The sequence below is a fragment of the Danio rerio genome, chromosome 25 (assembly GCF_052040795.2).
Source record: "Danio rerio strain M-AB ecotype USA chromosome 25, GRCz13ab, whole genome shotgun sequence".
NCBI classification, from domain to species: Eukaryota; Metazoa; Chordata; class Actinopteri; order Cypriniformes; family Danionidae; genus Danio; species Danio rerio.
Window position 1 is genome coordinate 6,797,023 of NC_141045.1, and position 20,880 is coordinate 6,817,902.

General features: G+C 37.6%; 1 protein-coding gene across 11 annotated transcripts in view; it reads right to left on the reverse strand.

Moving 5' to 3' along the window:
* The window catches only part of LOC147830765 (uncharacterized), an 80,749-nt gene extending 66,746 nt beyond the window's left edge, over window positions 1-14,003 (reverse strand). For 10 of the 11 annotated variants that reach the window (XR_015526058.1, XR_015526053.1, XR_015526056.1 and 7 more), the window contains exons 1-2: window positions 13,877-14,003; window positions 12,808-12,954 (exon numbers count right to left, since the gene is read on the reverse strand). Coding sequence is in view for 1 of the 11 variants with exons in the window: in XM_087311662.1 (XP_087167788.1) it covers window positions 12,808-12,893 (86 nt within the window). In the remaining 10 variants the exon portion in view is untranslated. Of the gene's footprint in view, window positions 1-86; window positions 222-12,807; window positions 12,955-13,876 lie in introns of those variants that run through there. The other variant, XR_015526060.1, reaches the window with a different exon arrangement.
* Window positions 14,004-20,880: the final 6,877 nt, after the last annotated feature.

The following is a 20,880-nucleotide window of genomic DNA, read 5'->3' on the forward strand; positions in this document are numbered from 1 at the left end:
GCGCTAATGGTAGCTTGAAAACGTAAAACATCTTTGCCGTTAAACCGCTACACACACAACAAATAATGTCTGCAATATCCACATACCTTAAAATGATTAAGTGTCACCTGACGAGCAATATGTCTCTCAACTGTCGTGTTTTAATAAAAAGCAACCAGACGATGAACTCTGCCGTGTTTACATTTATTGCTAGCCGAAAATGATTAGCATCTCTGACTTCTGAAAGTTCGACGTCCAAACGCAATCTAGTTTTATACAGTTATATTCTATACAATTCACAACATACCTGATAAAACATTTTAATCTAATATGACTTCTTTAGATTCCGGTTTTTAATATACTTTATTAAATTAAATTTTAAAATGTTGTCATATAATTTAAAATATGAAAGAGATTTTAATGTACAAAGGGATAAAGTTCAGCCAAAAACGGAAATTCCGTCATACACCATTCACTATCTGATAAACACAAAAGAAGATACTTTGAAAAATGATTAATCTCTATAGCCATTGACTTTGAAAGACTTAATTTTCTTTATTTAACCTTCAAATAACAAACAGGCATTTTTAACTTCCATTGTTAAACATATATAACATTATATCCAAGCAGCATATAATAAACAACGTAGTGCAAAATAATAATAACACAAGAAAAGAAAATACAAAAGAAAATACATAATCATTCAGAGGGGGCAGTCAAGCTGACAAATGTTTAGAGGGCTTTGAGGCACCTTTTGTTTTTACCTGTTTTTTGCATTTATATAAAATCCAATGTTATAGGTGATGCACTGGCGCAGTAGTGCTGTCGCCTCACAGCAAGAAGGTCACTGGATCAAGCCTGGGCTGGGTTAGTTGGCGTTTCTGTGTGGAGTTTGTATGTTCTCCCTCCCTCCGGGTGCTCTGGTTTCCCCCACAGTCCAAAGACGTACGCTATTGGTGAATTGGGTAGGCTAAATTGTCCGTAGTGTGAATGACTGTGTGTGGATGTTTCCCAGAGATGGGTTGCGGCTGGAAGGGCATCCGCTGTGTAAAAACATGCTGGATAGGTTGGCGGTTCATTCTGCTGTGGCGACCCCGGATTAATAAAGGGACTAAGCCGAAAAGAAAATGAATGAATGAATAAAATGTTAAAATCTATTTTAAATGCTTTGAAACAAGGAGAAACTTTAACAAATCTACATTTGTGAATGTAAAATTTAGCTACAATCAACATATTATTACACAGAAATTTAATTTCTTTGTTTTTCATAAAAATGCCAAATTTCACAATGTGATAGTCAAACGCAGGTACTACATTTTTTTGTCATCAACCACTCATACAATATCTGTCCCAAAAGGTACAGTAGAACAATAGAACTAAAAAAAAAAAATTCTGAGATTTAATATCTTTTAAACAGAAAATACAAGCATTACGGTCTAAATAAAATCTTAATCTAAGGAATTCATTATGTGGATAAATGTCATTAATTGTTTTGAAATGTACTTCTTTCATTTTGGGTAACAAGAAAAATGACAGGGATCTTTTCTAACTTCAATAGTCTCCGCTTTAGAATATCTCTCAGATAAAGCTTTTCTTTTAACAGGAAGAGAAAAATATTCTTTTGTTAGTATAGTGATCTCAATACCTTGTTGTTACATTTAATATCCAGAAATATCAACCAGGGGTGTGTTTCAACATTGACGTAACTCGCGGCTGAAACATCATAGTACGATTAATCGTTTGAGAAAAGAACGATGTAGTGTTAAATGTTTCCCAAAACGCATAGTTTCTCTGTCACAGACATTGCTTGAACCATGTTAGTTATAACGTAAAATGCTCATAATGATGCTCTAAACAGGGCGGAGTAAAAACTTCTTTAGAGAAGAACTCCATTATTTCTTTGTTCAAATTATAAACGAAATTGTAAACATGAAGATCCCTAAAACTGAACTGTAAAACTACTTTGAAAGCAAATTACATCTAAGAGAGATGACTTTAATGCTTTTTTATTTTTAATAATTCCAACTTTGAATGTTAGAATGTTCTAAATTAATAGGGCATAGGGGGAACATAAGTGGGAATAGAACACAGCCAGGAACTATGTTTCTAATTACAGCTCAAGTTTGCAACGCAGTTTGCGAATATTCATTGGGGCGACGCATTTGGGAAATGGCAAATCAACAAACTATGTTTGTAACAACGGAACTTGCGACCTTAGTTGGTTAACAATGGTGTTGGGAAACACCCCAGAGTAGGTATTACAGAAAAGTAAAGACAAAGTCAAAGGCTACAAGGACTAAATATTTTTCAAAATATCTTCAGCAGAGAAAAGAAAGGTTTGGCACTTATTGAGGGCAAGTAAATGGTTAGTTAACTGTGATGTTTGCCTGAATCTATCATTTTTTGTAGTGACTACAAGACGCTCAGAAAGACAAGATAATGCTAATATTATGCTTCTCTACAAACAAACCCTTTTGAAATTTGTTGTTTTAAATTGCAGAATTATTTTAAGATCTCCTGTTGAGAAGAAATGAGAAGTAATTTTAAAAAGTGCATATTTAGTTATAGAGTAAGAAGTTGGATACATTTATTGAGAAAATAAAGCCAAACCAGAATCCCTGTCAGGATAGGAAGTGAAAATACTACTACAGAGAAATCATAAAACAACATTACGTAATGCGTCTTGCTTTGGCAGATGTCAGGTTAATGGATAAATCAGACAGTTTAAAGATGTTTTCAAGTAATCTCAGAATCAACTTCCAGAAAATAAGTTCAGAATAGCACACAAATATTACCATGTGTATGACATATGCACTGATTACGATATACATATTTTCTGACTAGGTCAAATAGTAAACATACTGCCCATTTTATTAGGTTTTAATGCAAATATCTATCAGCCAATTACATCGCAGAAACTACGTGAATTTAAGCATGTAGATGTGGTCATAAAGAACTGCTGAAGTTAAAACCAAACATCAAGTGACTTTAAACATGGTATGCCTGTTGGTTGTAGATAAAGCATTTCAGAAACACAACTATTTCATAAACAGAATTGAAACACAACTTGTTTTGATAGGTTTTAACTGTGATATATGTTTCACATACTTAAAAAGTAATATGCTTGTATAGCTTCAGAATATCTATCCAATACAATAATATGTAATAATACACAAAGTAGAGGAGATAAATGTTTTGTTCACCGCAGTCCATTCTTGAGTATCTGAGTAAATTACACAATGAGATCAAGAAGTTAGTTGAAGGATGACCCAGTTTGAGTGGCCCATCAGGGTCCAGAAGAGCCCATCTGGGAGTCATTAGACATTGGATGTCCTGAGCCAAACAGCCATTCCTGTAAACCAGATCAGACTCGATCCAAGAGCCTCAGATACTTGAAATGAGTCAGACTGGGGAAACTAGCAAACCTTCAGCCCAGAGGATTTAAACAACAACATCAATAAAAAGTAAACTGAAGGTGGAGAATTATTTTTTTGGACAAATTTGTCTATTATTCCTTGAAAAAATTAAATAAAATGTTAAATAAAAAAGTGAAAAAGAAATTAAATGTTTATAATAATAATAATAATAATAATAAATGTTACCAGATTTGAAATTAAATATTAAACAATTTTACCACATACTAAATTCTATAATTTTTTGACATTTTTTAAATATTTATGGTAGATAAATATTATAGTGTAAAAATTAATATTTTCCTATATGTATTAAATTAAATGTCAAGTATGAGATGTCACAGAGGGAATTTATGTAATCCATATATGTATATATTAGCGGTTGCACTCACTAATCGAATTAAATGCTCTTCCATGACGCTTTTTGACTGACGTCGACTAGTTGCGCTGCGCAGATCACATGTTTTTTGACCTGAACTACATGCAGTGATCAATGTGTTGACTGCATTTATTTAGCAGTAAAATTAGCCCGGGTGCTAATGTTGCAATGTTAATGAAATGTGAGTGTTGACAATGCAGTTGTTCTGCACTAAAATTAGTCATTGGTAATGTTGCATTGTTTTTGCAACGTGTTATGAGCTGTAAAACGGCATGTGTATATATTTCCTGCAAATAAATCACAAATTGTGGCATTTTGCAAAACATTTGCATCTTGAAGCAAATTTATTTGTGTTTTATTGATGATGTCACCTGCGACTAGTCAACGTCGACTTTGATAAATTAAAAGTCAAATTCCATATATATATATATATATATATATATATATATATATATATATATATATATATATATATATATATATATATATATATATGTATGTATATATATATATATATATATATATATATATTAACTTTTACTGTTTTTATTTATTATACCTTTTTTACACAATGTATGTCAAGTTTCAGCTCAAAATACCACACAAATAATGTTTTATAACTCTTTGAAACTGCCCCTTTTAGGCTTTTTTTTATCTTTTTTAATTTTTTTTATCTTTTAGGCTTTTTTTAATCTTTTTTTATTGTGCAATTTTTGTAACTGTCGCTTTAAATTAAAATGAAATTGAGCTGTTTTCAAAAGAGGGCGGAGCTACAAATGACTGTCAGCATAGTGTGGCGGATTCAAAAACAAGGCTAACCTCCTATGAGAGAGAGACGGTCACTAGTGGGCGGGGCTTTCCCCCTTTGATAACACATACAAAAGGGAGAATGTCAATCAAAGTGTTTATCCAGACTGTTTTTATCAAGTGTGATTATAGTTATTTAAATCAATCGATGTTTACCATTAGCAGCTCACTGTGTTCTTACACTGTCGCCACAAAACTGTATTTAAACCCCTTATAAAATAGATTTTTGCATATTAGGTCCCCTTTAACTGTGAATCAGGTATAATTGTGCTTGCAAACAAACAATTCTGTATATTTTTACTAAAACATTACATATTTTAAATTATACACAGCATAGGGTGTTGAACATTGTACATTGATGGTGACAAAGTATTTTTGATATGGCGTGCAATGATAACATGATTATGTACTTCAAAAAGCTTTCTTATTACTCTCCTACTTGCCGTCTACCGTTCAATCATGCCAATTGGGATGTAGCCATAGCGTAAGAAACATTCGTCTCTGAGAACGCCACATTCTTGGCAAGACTCAAAAGTGAAAATAAAATTAATGATGGAGAAACAGTTTGTACCAAAGGATGAACATGACGATTTGGCAGCAGACAAACTGACGAGTGTGTTTGAAACGCTGCACTTCACCAGTTTGGCTCCGGGCTTCTTCACTTTAAAGTGTCTTACATTCACAATCTGGACAGATAAAACAGTTTGCTCAACACTTCCACCTCTCTGAGTTGTGGAAATCCATTTTGAGTGTTTTTAGGATGACGGTCTTCCTTACTGCACATTAGCTCATTCATTGGACATGTTTCTTTAGCAAGTGTGATCAATGTAATTAATCAGCAGTGTAAATGAATGAACATTATCGACCTTATTCTGCAATGTGGAAGTGCACCCATTTTCGCAATTGTTTCAGAACGTCCGATTCAGATGCCTATAGGAAAAATGACTAGGAATAATAAATGGCAGAAAACGGTCAAACTACTTGCTCTACAAGAAGGTGTTTGCTCAACTATACAAACAAAGTAGAATAATAAAATAAGAAAATATCAGTTTGCAGCATCAATCAGCATAACAAGCTGTTATAACGTCTGAAAATGAATCCAAAAAGAAAGCCAAAAAGATTCAAATGGCTCCACCTGCTCTTACACGAAGAATAAGGTGAATACTACAGCAAAACAAATGTGAACTCCATCATCGACATAAGGGTTGGGCCGATAGACGATGCCATCATCCATCACCGATGGCCAATAAACAACACCAATGCTGAGCCGGCATCGCCGATCCTCCGACCCCGTCGCAAACCCGCTCGCGAAAAATACACACTCAGGCCCTGTTTACACTAATACGTCTTAGGCCGTACTCACACTAGGTACAGTTGCCTCGAACCGGGCCAAAGCACGCTTGTCCCCCCCCTCCCGTCTCACCCGAAGGCCCACACTCACACCACAATCGGGCCTCGGCACGCTTACGTCATCGCTGCTGTACTGTTCAGTGAGAAACGCTTTCACTCAGCAGCACAGTGGAGATTTCTCTAGTTATATCGTGTCAGTCGTTTGATATGCAGTGACACACAGTCAAATATTTCGCCAAACAGTCCTTAGGGATGCGGTGACACGCAGTCAGATATTTCGCCGAACAGATCCGCCACTTTTGGCGCTGATAAACAATCATAAAGCTTTCGTGCTGCAGGAATGAGGAGGTCTGCTGAAGGCGCGCAGCTGTCGTGCAGTGAGGGGTTTGTGTCTTTAATAAACTACGGCAGTTTGCGTTTACTGAACAGTAAGAATGATTAATAAATTCATATGAAACAGTCCCTTAAAAGTCTCGTCTCGCTTTCAGTTTCGGGCTTTGGCGCATTTTGCACTCACACTACAAACGTACCGCGCCAAAGCCCAAGTGAACCGCGCTCAGGTCCACCTCTTCCAATCGGGCCAGGTCCGGCCAAGTGAACCATGCTTGAGCCCGATTCAGCGCACTCACACTTCTCAAACGATCCGGGAAACGGGCCTGGGCACGGTACGGATGGCATAGTGCGAGTAGGCCCTTAGTGTTAAAATGGCATTGTAGACCTAAAATCATCCACACCGTTATACCCAGCATTTCTGAACAGCCCTCCGTCCTCTGAAATGGCGCATCACGTGACCACACACACAGACACACACACACACTGTCATGTGCTCGTCTAAGCTCCAGTGAGCAGTGCACGTCAGACACTTTATCAGGGATGTACCGCTGGATCGCGTCTCACTATTGTTGTTAAACGTGATATTTAGACATTTCAAGTCTCCTGGAAATTATGGGAGTCTCTATGCATTTGCGGAAGACTCCCGGCAACCCCGCAAACAAGCGAATAATCTCACTGACATGGCATGTTTCCCTCCAGGTCCTCAAATAAGTCTTCAGACACGTCACGTGCACTCTGTAAAACACCACCTGCAACCCCCTACCAATCTGAATGTTATTTCAGAAGCCTCCTTTCCACTGCACACAACAAACAACAAGCGACAGACTGGAAGTCTTTTATTTCCAATGGAGAGTGGTCAGGAAGCTGCGTGGAGTTCCGATCATCTCCGTATGCAGAAAATTCGGATTCGAATTGGGCTGCGGATCCGTTGAAATATTTGAACTCCTGCGACTGGACCGTATACGACCGGCTGACCAGATGTGATGTATTCCAGTGTTGTCCAAGCAGGTCCGTGTGCGCAAGATGAGAAATGTTTTTTTTTTAGTTTTTTTTTTTTTTTGAATCAGAAAAAGTCTATATTAAAAAAAAAATTATATTCATAAGTGTATGTAATAAAGTAATACAAATATAATATTTTATTTTGTCGCCAATATTCTTAGTGGTCTATGAGTTTCTAGTATTCATTCATTCATTCAATCGTGGTGCTCGCAAAGAGAATAAAGGCTCTTGCTTTTGCACTCCTTTATTTCGGACACTGCGAGAACAGTTTCTCTCCCATGGTGCACGTCAGAACTGAAAAGTCTGTGCGACTGCCACAAGGGGGCGTATTCCAACAGTCGAGTCCAAATGTCGTGTGCAGTTGAAAGGCGGCTAGAAATGCGCTTAATGATTTTCGTTTTTTAAGATTATTTCATTCTGAGTGTGCCTCACACAGCTGACAAACCCCCTGTAGAAAACACACTCTTTCGTCTTTGACACTTTAAGAGACACTTGCAGTAGTTTTGCACATTTGCACCAGACACTTTCTAACTATCACTCCATATCTCTCTAGAAAAAAAAAAACTGTGAATTTATGAAGTGTGCTTCATACAGATGAGCAGGCCTGACAAACCCCCTATAGAAACTCTCTCTATAAAAAACACGCTCCCCATCCTTACTCTACTGCTTAATTCTCTGAACACTACCAGTTCCTTTGTATAATTAGCACTATATATGTGTATTGCCTCTTTTTGCTGAATCAGCGAATGCCTCCTCAATTGTAAGTCGCTTTGGATAAAAGTGTGTGCTAAATGACTAAATGTAAATTAGATTAATTTATTTTTTAAAAATCCCTGTACGTGACAGTGGAAATGCATCTATTGTCTTGTTTTCTGCCTTATTTTCTCATGCTTTTTTTGTGATAAGCTTTGGAGAGATTTGACGCCTCAGACAATAAAGAATCCACCCGAGTAAACGGGTGTTGAGTGTTTTACCCGATGCACAGATTTATGGTCTGTTTCGCTCCACGGCTGAAGACTTCCACCTTGCATTAGCTGCTCTGGTCAAGTGTTTTGATGGTTGGGAATCAGACTGGAAATGTGACAGCCGTGCCCATCAGAAAAGATAGCCGAGGTCAGGAGGTCAAAAAACTGCTACATGGACATAAATAAACATCAGCATGAATCACTGTACATGCCGTCAAACTAACAGGCAGAAAAGCTGTTTCACACATGTCACTGTGACAGGAAGAAAGCCTTTGTCTACATGGCCATGCATCAGGATCACATTATGTAAAGCTATAGGAAATTTGCAGATAGCAGCAGCAACTAGACTTTGATTCACACTGCAAAATGTTTTAAATAAATGTAAATCAAAATAGAAAAAAAAATGATGAGATAAAATGTTTTTACTATTTTTAAAAGAAAAGATATGCCATTAGCACAAAGAAAATACATTTGTTAAAATATTACAGAAATTATAAGCTTGAATTACTATAAATAAAATGTTTATGCTACATTAAATTGGAAAGATGCATCAACGGAACAAGGAAAAATCAAATGTAAAATATTCAAGAAAAAATATTTACCTGAAACACATTCACAACAAATGATATTCAAAATATAAGTGGGAAAAATGGCTAAAGTGCACGTAAATGAAAATAAATTTTTTTTTTTTTAAGTTTTATTTAACTGGAAATATCTGCCAATATGAAAAGATAAAATTATTTTGGCCAAAATCTTTCTTTTGGGTCAGTTTTTCCTCTCATATTATGTACATTTTGAATTAAAATGTTTAGATATTTCAAAAGAATGCAATTATTATTTTTTCTTTTGTGCAGATTAAGTTAGTTTAATATTAAATATTAATAAAAACCACATGCGTGCTGTCACGATCACCAGCAGTCTAGCCCGTATAGATTTCTGGAAGACATTTACTACCACCTGAACTACAATTCTGCAACTGCACTACAACTACCATCATGCACCTCACATACACTAGTTCTGGATTACAGATGATTGCGCGCGCACACACACACACACACACACACACACACACACACACACACACACACACACACACACACACACACACACAAACAAAGCTTGTAAGGACTAAATACCAAGACAATTTGTACAACTTACATTTTCACACACACATTACTGAGTCTTGTTTGCTGTAACACTACTAAGTGTTCTCCTTGTTTAATCTTTCTGTGTTTCCTGTAGTGACGGTGAAATTAAGCTTTCTGAACCGGTAAACCTTTCAACTCAATTGTATCGGAAAAAAGTTTGTTACTGGAAGCTTTTCAATTCAGAGTTTGATGTAGTGGTGGGCAAAGCGAGGCTTTATGAAACACTGACACAGTCGAAGCAAATGTTTTGAAGGGTTGTTGCCAGATTAGATACGCTTGCAGCTGGAAGTTAACGAGAATTATTTATTTTATTCATTATTTCCTTATTTCAAATTTATTGTATTTTATTAACGTTTATGCCTACAACAACCATCACAGTACTGTAAAAATATTAATTATTGTTATACAGTGTTACACATATTATGCTATATTGATGGCATATTCGCAGCTCTATCCTATCAAGACTACACCATAAAACAGTAACATTATTAAAATACATAAAATCATAATTTTGAAGTATTTATACAAGTCAGGATTCGAACCCAAAAGCCATTTGCAGCACAGTAACAATGTGCACACGCACGGTCTACAAGGCTGTATGAGACAGAGTATTATTCTGACCCTGTCAGTCAAATGCAGATTAACAGGTCTTGAAATGCTTCTGAAATGGTCGATGCTTTAAATCGCTTTAGTCACATGACCTGGTGTTTCAAAACACTTTAGTCATGTTACCTGTGTGTTTCGAATCACCTTAGTCACGTGACATGGATTTTTTTAATCATGATTTGGTGCAGTGTTTAGAAACTGTGGCGAATAAAATGTTCTCCCATTTTCTCAAAGTGCCACTAGGAGGCGCTGCTCTGTTCTGCCCTCTCTTGAGCTTCCAAAACCTTACTTCTGGGGTCAGGAGGAAGCGGAAGGTCAGGTACACAATAGGAGACCATAAAAGGGGGTGTTGAGGGTTGCTCCGTGTTGTTGTTTTTGTTGTTATAGCTGCTGTTGGAGTTGCTGTTTTCTTTGCTGTTTTTTTTATTTGTGTGTTGGTGGTGAAATCGTGGGGGAGAAAAGACGAGAAACAAGAAAGATACAAAGGTGAAGAGCTGTTGGCTTTGAAGATGGAGGTGTGGCGATAATTACTGTGGTGTGAAAGTGATGGTGGACAGGCTGACCAAAAAACTACACTAGCGATTAAATGCGAGGGGTCTGCAGGATCTTATGGGGATCGAAAGCAAAGGTGGACCTGTACCGAATCAGCGTTGTTTGCCGGGTCAGTTATTTAGGTCATTCACATTCATTCATACACCCATACAATCCACACCCATTGCAACTCAATTTCACAAACTTTCTTTACATTTCTCTTTCTCTCTGGTTTCTGTTACCTCAGCCACGTTATTATTGTTTGTTTGTTTGATTGATTGTTTGTTTGTTTGATGTTTTCTTTCTTTTATTTTATTGACTTATCTAAGCAGTGATAATTTTTTTGTTGTTAAAAATCGTTAACCAAGATTGAACAGTGGTGAAAAGAACTAGTTATTATTTAGATATATTTTGTAAATATATTTGTTGTACTGGGTGTTAAAAATACAACAGTTGATTTAATTTAAAGTGTGTTGCGTTGTTATTATTTATCCTTTTCTTCTTCATTGTGTATGGTGGTTGAATGCCGGCCGTGGCTAACCAGGGTTTTAGTAAATGTTTTTCCTTTTGGCAAGGTAATCTTGTCTGGCGCCCAAAGTTTAATGAAAAATATTGATACCTAATACCTGAGCGTTGGACTGTGGTGCAGACGGGCCCGTGTTCGAATCCCACCAAAACTGGTTTTTGAAATTTGAAATTTATTTTTATTTTTCTTCATTCAAATTATATATAAACTTAGTTATTACTACCCACCACCGTTACAAAACACTTGCGCTTCAGGATCTCGACACTGTTTCGAAACGTCAGTTTCACGTCAACAATCCCTAGCTTGATGAGGACCCCTACTGGTTACAGTGTGGGAAAGCACTGCGTTGCAACCAATCAACTCATTCATGTAGTAATACAACAGTAGTAATATAAACAAATTACACAACTAATGTAGTTTTTTTTTTACATATAACAAATGTTATACACCACTGACGACTGTAGTAAAAATAAAAAATGTATTCAAAAATATTTATGTTTATTATATTCCAACTGGTCCTACACCCACTTGTTTTAAGCAGACATCGAACCAGGGATTCCTGCATGGGAGGCAAATGCTCTAAGGAGAGGCTATGGAATGAGGCTTTTGCGCTGCACTCGTCAGCTGGCCTCCGCTATACACTATATTACAACATGCTGTGGTATTTTTAAAAAATAGGTAATACAAAAAAATAGTAAATAATACACTGATAAGCTTTAGTATTGTTCAAAAGCTTTTTACTATGAATTACTATTGTATTTTAGTTTAATTACTGGTGCAGGGGACTGGTGCAGCGCTTTGAAACTGTGAAAATGTATGTAATCGACGCCTAATCTCTCGCTATACACTTTACAAACCCATGAGGGTGTTTAAAACAAAATGTTTTAAATCAAAATTCGAAGCAGTCACGTGGGTATCGGTGAAAATGAAGCTTCGGATGTCACTGATCATGTGATTAAGTGAATCAAGCTCAGGTACACTGCTTTACTGCGAGATGTATCATTTTTTTGATACATGCTTCAAAGCTTCGGTGCACAACGTCACATGACTAGTTTCTTGACTCTTGCCTTGTTTGCTTGCTTATGTTGTTTGGTGCCTGTACCGACCTCTTCGTCTGATTATGACTTTGGATTATCCTCATGATACCATTTGTTCCTGTTTGACCACTGCAAGCATGTATATTCTCTAATAAACTGCACTCTGGATCTAACCTAAACTCCGTTGTACCCCAAATCCCCTGGTTATACATGAAAAATGAGTCGATCCTAATAAGTGATCACTGTCTTTATTTAAACTATCGATCAACTTAATGGGTCTTAATGAATGAAGGCATCAACTTACACTTAGCATTCTATATATGGACTAATTTTATACCACAGCCTTAAACCATAACAAAATTATGCAAACAGGCTGAAAACATCCTCAAAAACTCCTTTTGTGCTCTGTAACAGCATGAGGGCCAGTAAATGATTTCGCGATTTCCATTTTTTGCATGAACTACTTCCTTAATGTCAAAACAAGGAGAAAAGAGCAGTGTAATTCAGCAACTCTGCGGTGTGTCCCAGCGGCGTCTGCCAAGAGCACATCAGACTGCATGAACATGTCAAACTTTTGTATTTAGACGCTCCAAAATGGATCACAGTTGGACCAGAACCCCGTCTTCAAAACCCAAACTCATTTCTTCCAACACAAGCACATAGAGCTCTGTTTTGTGAATAGTTTCTAATGTGTGTGTGTGAGTCTAGAGATGAACGTGTGAGCGTGTAAATACCTCAGTGGTTCAGGCACCTCTCCCTTTACCCAGAATTCCTCTGTCCCACTTCCCTTGACGTCACAGCTCGAGAAACTAGTGGTCATTGTGGAAGAGCAACTGCTCCGAAGCGACTCTGGGGAATTTTAATGATGGAGTTGGAAACCACTGGAGAGAGAGAGAATTACTTTAGGGGTTTTGGACAGTTGTGTCGGAAATAAGCATTTTTCATATACTGTATGTATGCAAGTGTTTCTTTCTCTCTTTTTAGAGCGGATCCCAGGCCAAACCTCTCCATCTGGAGGCATTAACACGACATACAGCTGTTAATGACAGGCTTCAAAACATCTAAGAGCAATCAATTTTTAAGCATGTAAGCATATCAATTTACTCACTGGCTTTGGCCTGGATGAGCCAAAATTAATATTTGTCCCTAGATCCTAACAGAAAAGCGCTAAGAGACATTATATTCTGTGCAGTATATAATTTACTCACATATTACATTATGACAGTAGACCAGCTTAAATCATCAAATAATGAACCATTTTACTTCAATATTGATAAATAATAATTTTGGACAATAAAACGTTAGTTATTCGTGTTCTCCTCATAGTAATACACTGAAATTGTTTAAATATGAAATGTTTTAGTAGATCTTTATAACGTAAGGTGAGCAAAATATCTCCCTCATGAGTGACTGGGAGTCAGTTGATTCAGTAACCAAGCCGATTCACTAAAGTTTTCGTCAGGCCTGGACAAGACTTGAAGACATTTTTTGAACGTATCTTATTCATTGTAATAGTTATGCACTAACGTTATGTTTCTTATTCATCGTTAAGAGACTGGTAAAAGTAATTTATTCATTCAAATAAAATAAAAAATAGCTCGGCGTGTCAAATTGAATCATAAGAATCGTTTGTTCATAAATTAGAAGCCGTTTGTGTGGTGTGTGATTCATTAGAAAGAATCGGCTCACAAAAAAAAAAAAAAAAAGAATCGGGTCACAAAATTTATTTACTCGTGAATTGGATAATCTAGTCTATAAAGATAGATAATCTAGCTATAAAGATATATAAACATATTTTCTTACCATAGTTTTGCAGTATCACGTTTTTTATCCTTACTCGGTGAGCTTTAACTCGACGAGTTGTGGTGTGCTTTCCATGTCACCAAAGATTCAAACAGTCGCAAACGAAGCATGACTACAATGCGCATGCGCAGGATAGAAGACAACAGGTACTCAAAAAGAGCGTTTTTTATTATTATTATTTTTTTTTTATAATAATAATGTTTTTTTTACATCCGATGTAGCTATTAAGGGGTAAAAAAGAAATTAGTATTGGAAAATAATCCTAAAAAGATCACGATAAATAATAAAAGATGTTTGTTATGGACATATTTTTGTTTGGTAGCCTGTGTTATTGTTGCAGAAATGTCTTTTTTAAATTAAGCAAATAAGCATTAATTACTGTAATTTAATCATCATATGATAGGATGCCACATACATGCAGTGAGTGCATCAGAGTTCTGGAAGTAAAATCCCTCATTCATTTACCAAATAGATTTTTTTTAACTATAATTGATAAGAATAAAAAAAAAACATACCTGTTGTGAACTTCGAGGCTGTTCATCGATTTGTTCATGCTTTTGTAGAACCCATCTGTCTGCATTAATTCAGCATATTTTTACAACAATCATGTTTATTCCAGAATCTGAGCAGAAAAAACTACATTACCCATGATGCCATACAGATATTCCACCAATTAGAGAACTGCAACAAGCACCAAAAGCAATCATTAGCTCTGCCTACTCCAAAGATGGACAATCAAATATGAAATCAAATATTATGCAGGAAAACCATATCCATCCATTTTCATTCAGCTTAGTCCCATTATTTATCATGGGTCAATGAATCGGCAACTTATCTAGCACATGTTTTACACAGCAGATGCCCTTCCAGCTGCAACCCAGTGTAACCGACCTTCCGCATGGGAGTCGGGTACTCTACCAAGGTGGCTAAAGACCATGGCCTCTAGCATCTGTCGCACCTAGAGCACCTTTAAAGGTCAGAGGAGTGAGGTTTACCTACACAACACACACTAGCTGGCCTCCGTCACACTCACCCCCCTAAACCTCACTCCCATCCGGGTCACGGCACCAATGTAACCTCGCCGGTCTAACACCACCCAACCCGCTCTGAGCTGGTATCGAATCGATGACCTTCCGCATGGGAATTGGTTGCTCTACCAAGGAGGCTAAAGACAATGGCCTCTTGCATCTGTCGCTAGAGCACCTTTAGAGGTCAGAGGAGTGAGGATTACCTGCACAGCACTTACTAGCTGACCTCCATTACACCAGTACTGGGAAACATCCATACACACTCATTCACACACACACTCACTACAGCCAATTTAGTTTATTCAATTCACCAATAGCGCTTGTCTTTGCACTATGGGGGAAACCGGAACACCTGGAGGAAACCTACAGCAACACGAGGAGAACATGCAAACTTCACACAGAAATGCAAACTAGCTGAGCCCCGAACTCGAATTAGTGACCTTCTTGCTGTGAGGGGACAGTAAACCACTGAGTATTAGGGATGGGAAGATTCATCGATATGTATCGATACGCGGTCATGCGCGTGCACGATGCGAGTGCATCGGTTGAGCAGCAGAGGATGAATGAAATTTTGGAAGCAAATCGAGATGCATCGGTTTTTGCGAGATGCATCGATTTTTCCGAGATACAGCTTATATTTTAATATAGAATGTATTTTTTATTTATTAACAAGTGTTGTCAACCTGGTTTTGGCGCATAATTTAATCGACCTACATAAAGTAAGCCTTAGCAACGGATTTGCGGATGTGTACACTTTCACTACAACTCAGTGTATCAGGTGTGCGGATGAAGCTAGTGGTGCGCCCTCAGAAAGCGCGAGAAGCAAAACAAACATTTTAGTCCCCACTGAGTTTTAAATCTAAAGTATGGCAACATTATGGATTTAAGGATGGACGACATGACAGGACAGATGCAATTTGCAAAATGTGCCGCGCATCTGTAAAATACGCGGGCAGTATGACTAATCTGAAATCTCACTTGAAGCGGCGCCACGGTGTTGTTGTGAAAGCATCTTCCAGTGTTTCTGCATCCCCGGCTTTCGCACTGCTTCAACCAGCTCCAAAAGTGGTGAGAAAAGCATTGCAAGTTTTTTTTTCCGTGCGCAACAGTTCTGCTCGCTCTACGCCAATAACGGATGCTATTGCATTGTTCATCTGCAAAGATATTCAGCCTAGTGTCACGGAGAACGAAGGTTTTAAACACCTCCTCCTGTTAATTTTTATTTAATTATAATAATAATAATATTAATAATAATAATGATAAAAATAATGGGTGTCACGGTGGCACAGTGGGTAGTTTGACCACCTCACAGCAAGAAGATTGCTGGTTTGTTATACTTTTATTGGCCTGTTGTTTACAGTGACAGTGATGATTCAAAGCAGCATAACACTGCTAGTTCACCACCTTAAGTTTTGAATATTCAGTGGCAAAATATCTTTGTAAAACTTGTTTTCATAGTTGAAAAGTTAAATTACAATTTTTGTTGTGCAATGGTAAACCTTTATGTTGAAAGAGTGCAAATATATATATATATATTTTTAATATATATTGCACTTATACATTCTGTTTATCTTGAAAATACTTAAATAATATGTGCTATATGTTCTAAAATGGCCCTCTACTGTAAACTGACACTCTGGCTCTGAGAGAAGAGCCAGTTTGTAAAAAAAGTCTTGGTTTTGCTTGGTTTATAAATAATCAAACTCATTCAATGGCACAGCATCCTCTTTTACATAATCTCATAAACTTGATTTAATTAGTTAGTGCTGAATTATCGCAACGTATCATGATATGGGTGTGAATCGTATCGTGTTGCATCGCAATATGTCACAAATGTATCGCTAATATATCGGATCGTATTCTTTGTATCGAGATGCGTATCAGATCGGCATTATAGCTTAGATGCCCAACCCTACTGAGTATACTTCTTTGCTCAAAAATAAAGGTTGGAATTTTGAGATTTACCTTTTGGTTGGACACAGCGCTCATCATAAGGCTTAAAAAATCCATACAGGAAGAATATTTACACAATCAATGCTTTTAAAAAGTAGAAGTAGCCTACAAATGCACTTTAAAGTCATGTGATGACGATGTAAACAAGTACAGTACAATACATTATCCTTTTTCCTTCTTCAAAGGGATCACATGACTATAATTCCATTATTTCTCCATCAAAGTCATCATTCACGTTCCTGTTCGGACTCAGCACTCATGGCTGTCAGCTCCGCTAATTCTCCATTCCTGACCGGGAAATGAATGCTGGCCCTGCTTTAAGTGGACGGCTGCTTTCTTTCATTACTCTAGGGGTTTGTTTGTCTTAACTGCCCGTTATTAGGACAGTGAACTTCCGAGCCCGTTCGGGAATGACTACCACATGTTTTGTGCTTTGAAATTCCAGCCAAAACAAAAGAATAAAAATTCCGTGCACGATTCCCATGAGGAGCGCTGCGGAAATAACCAGGCGGCCCCGTCGTGTATATATGGAAATCCATCTGTCCCACCCGAATTCTGCACCCGATTTCTCTGATTCTGCCCTCTGGAAACATTCAGGAATAATACAGACCTGGAAATGAAACACTTTCCCTTTGGGGCCTACAAACTAAGCAAAAAAAAAAGGCTCGACTACAAAGCAGAACTTCAGTCAGATCTCTTGAAAGGGTTAAAGCAAAAGGAATCTGCTGGTATTTGGTCTTTCTATGGCAGCCTGGGGCATTGGGTTTTGTAGGATCCAATCTAACCGTGTCTGGATGCAATGAATAGCGCTGATGCGGTGAAGAGGAGATATAAAACACACACGCTCGAGATAAAAGGACCTGCGAGCTGCGGCTTGAAGAGTCTCGCCGGGTGTGTCCGTGGACGTGCCAGTCATTCCTGCCTGGAAAAAGTGAAACCAAATGAGGGTCTCTGTGGGTGGACTTGCGTGTGAATGTGTGTGTTTTATGATAAGGTCTGGTGGTGGTGAATGATTTCATGATGGATTGGACGGGAGGAGGAACTGACATCTGTGCTGTTAACGAGAATGACTCCGAGAAACAGAAATCAGTTTCATTAGTTCAGCAGATTCCACTTTCCCTCGTTTCAATGATATTGTCAAAAACATCAAGGTTTTGCATCCTGTGTATTTACTTCCCAATCCCAATTCTAAGCCCTTCCACGTACCCCCCTTGGGTCGTGCATTCACTTGATGGGGTCAGGTGTCCCGATTCTCTTTTGCTGTATATTTGGTGTATGGGAAACATTCATAACATTGTTAATGTATGATGGTCATGATCAAAGAAACAAAAAAAAAAAGATAATGATAGTCCCTTATAATAACCCCTGCAAAATATTCCATAATACATTTTTAAGAGTTCACACTTAGCTGATGATTGATTATAAAGTGTGTTTGGCATGCTGTCCTAAGAGAGAGCCCTTAGCTTATAAGATCCTCGAGCCCGGGGCTACCTCTAGGATGCAGGGCGAGAGGGGAGTTTGAGCTTAGGTAGATCTCGAGAACTCCCCTGCTGTAGTAGCTAATGAACAGATAGTGATTGCTCTTAAGAGATAACTACTTAGTAGGAGCATGTCTATGGTGCCAATTTGGATTAGTCAATTACCTTTAGTTGCATGTTTTTGGACGGTGAGAGGAAGCCGGGAAACCCAGGGGAAACCCACGTAAGCATGGGGAGAACGTGTAAACTCCTCACAGAAACGTCGGCTGGCTTGGTAAGGACTAGATCCAGTGACATTCTTGCTGTGAGGCAACTGTGCTAACCACTGGGTTACCGTGCCACTCATAGGAGTAGGGGTGGAGGGGGGATTCTTCAAAACAAAGATGGCTGTTATATGGAACTTTGGCTGTTTCTCAATTTGCGTTTTTCAGCGGTCTTGCGTTCTCGTGTTCTCGTGCAACGTCATCATCAGCTGCCTAAGTTCAGTTCCAATACTCAAGACCGCAAGTACGGAGGACGCGTGAAACATCCCGGATGTGATCTTGATATCGAGGACGCAGCGATGCAGACTTGAGCACCGAACTCGCTCTGGAAGTCCCAGAAGTCATTGCGACTGGAGGTGGGAAGCGCAGCATTTAATTTAGATTTATTATTAAAGTTCAGAAATATGATTTATTTACCTCAGGAGTTTCCCTTAATGAAACAGTGAAAGTAAACATTACCATGGACATCTTAATAAAGGAATAAACACATTAAGGGTGTTTGTTTGCTGAAATTCGCATTAAAATCTGTTTTATTCATATTGTGCAACAAATATTTATAATGTTTTTATGCAAAGTATATATTAAAAAAAGGGGAAAAACAATAAATCGTTGTATGAGTGGAGTAATGTTTAAATAATTTACCATTTAAAACACGTGAACGTCACGTGACCATCAGAAAGAACGCAGCATCTCATTTCTCAAAGGACGCGTTCTCTGCCCTCGCGGTCTCCTGAGTTCGTTCTTCCGAGGACACCTGGCAAGACCGCTCTCCACAAGAACACAAGTCCGTTCTCTGCGTTCTTGGAATTGAGAAACAGCCATAGGGTATTTATAGTGGCTTAGGAATCATCTGATTGGTGAATCATAAATATAACCATGGGAGATTGGCTGCAAGTAATCATAAGCACGTGATCCTCTCGAAATTAGTTTCTAAACAAACAGGGAAGGCAGAATAGGCCAATTCGTTGGCAGGTAATTGGTTTTTTTACATCACATCTGGCAAAATGTTAATGTTGCTTATTGTGGTTATTATTACATCCATGAATATGAACACTGTGTTAATACACAGTACAGTTCGATGCTTCTTAAATCATGATCCACCAGTCGTAACACCAACATGTGAGAAAACTAAAAACAAAGATCGTTAACTCAAATACAGAACAAAACAACTTTGAGTGTGGAAAAAAATCACACGGAACATGCTTTTCAGCTTTGAACATTAGTAAAGTGCAGCACCTTTTTTGTTGTAGGCAACCACTGTATCAATGGTCTTGGTGCTGGAGCACATGCATCGGGTGCTTTTTCTGTTTTCTTAAACGGCAAGTATTTAGAGTGCACCGTCAACGAAACGAGGTGAAAAATACTTCAACTTCCAAGTGAATGAACCGAAAACACTTGCTCCACTGCTCTCGCAAAGATGACATGTGCATGTGTAGTACTACTGTCCCATTTCCTAGAGGAATATTTCCATCCCTACCCATTCACACTCTGTTTCAAGGGCCAAGGGGAAGGCGTAGGGGTATAAAATAAAATTAATGGGCGTCAGTACCATGCACTGTACCGTATTATCTTCCCTCACATCCACTTTAGCTTTCTTTAAATTAATAAAACACATCATGGAGAATAAAACAAGTCAAAAGTGTCAATTTTTTAGAAATCTGAGTAAATAAGCTTTTCATTGATGTATGGTTTGTTGGCATTGGAAAATATTTGGCCTAGATGTTTGGCTGCAAAATTGGCTGTATAGTGTAGTGTGCGTGTGTGAATGTCAGTGTATGGGTGTTTCCAAGTACTGGGTTGTGGCTGGAAGGGCATTCGTTGCTCAAAATATATGCTGGAATAGTTAAAGGTTCATTCCACTGTGGTGACCTCTGATAAATCAGAGACTAAGCCAAAAGAAAATGAATGAATGAATGAATATGTACAATGAATAAATGAAAAATGTACACTGCGGAAATCACCTTTAAATTTGTCTAAATGAAGTGATTAGCAATGCATATTACTAATAAAAAAAGTTCTGATATATTTACAGTGAAAAATGTAGACTCTAAAGTCCAGGAAAGCCCTTTTATTCACCCCATTTAAGCAAAGTTATACATAATCCCATTTTCTCAATATGAAACCGATTACAAAAGTAATTAATTTTCATTTCAATTTCTTTCCTTATAGTTTGCGAAAGGAGTAGTATCTTCCATGAGTTTGTCTAAATGAAGTGATTAGCAATGCATATTACTAATAAAAAAAGTTCTGATATATTTAGTGAAAAATGTTCAAAACAATCG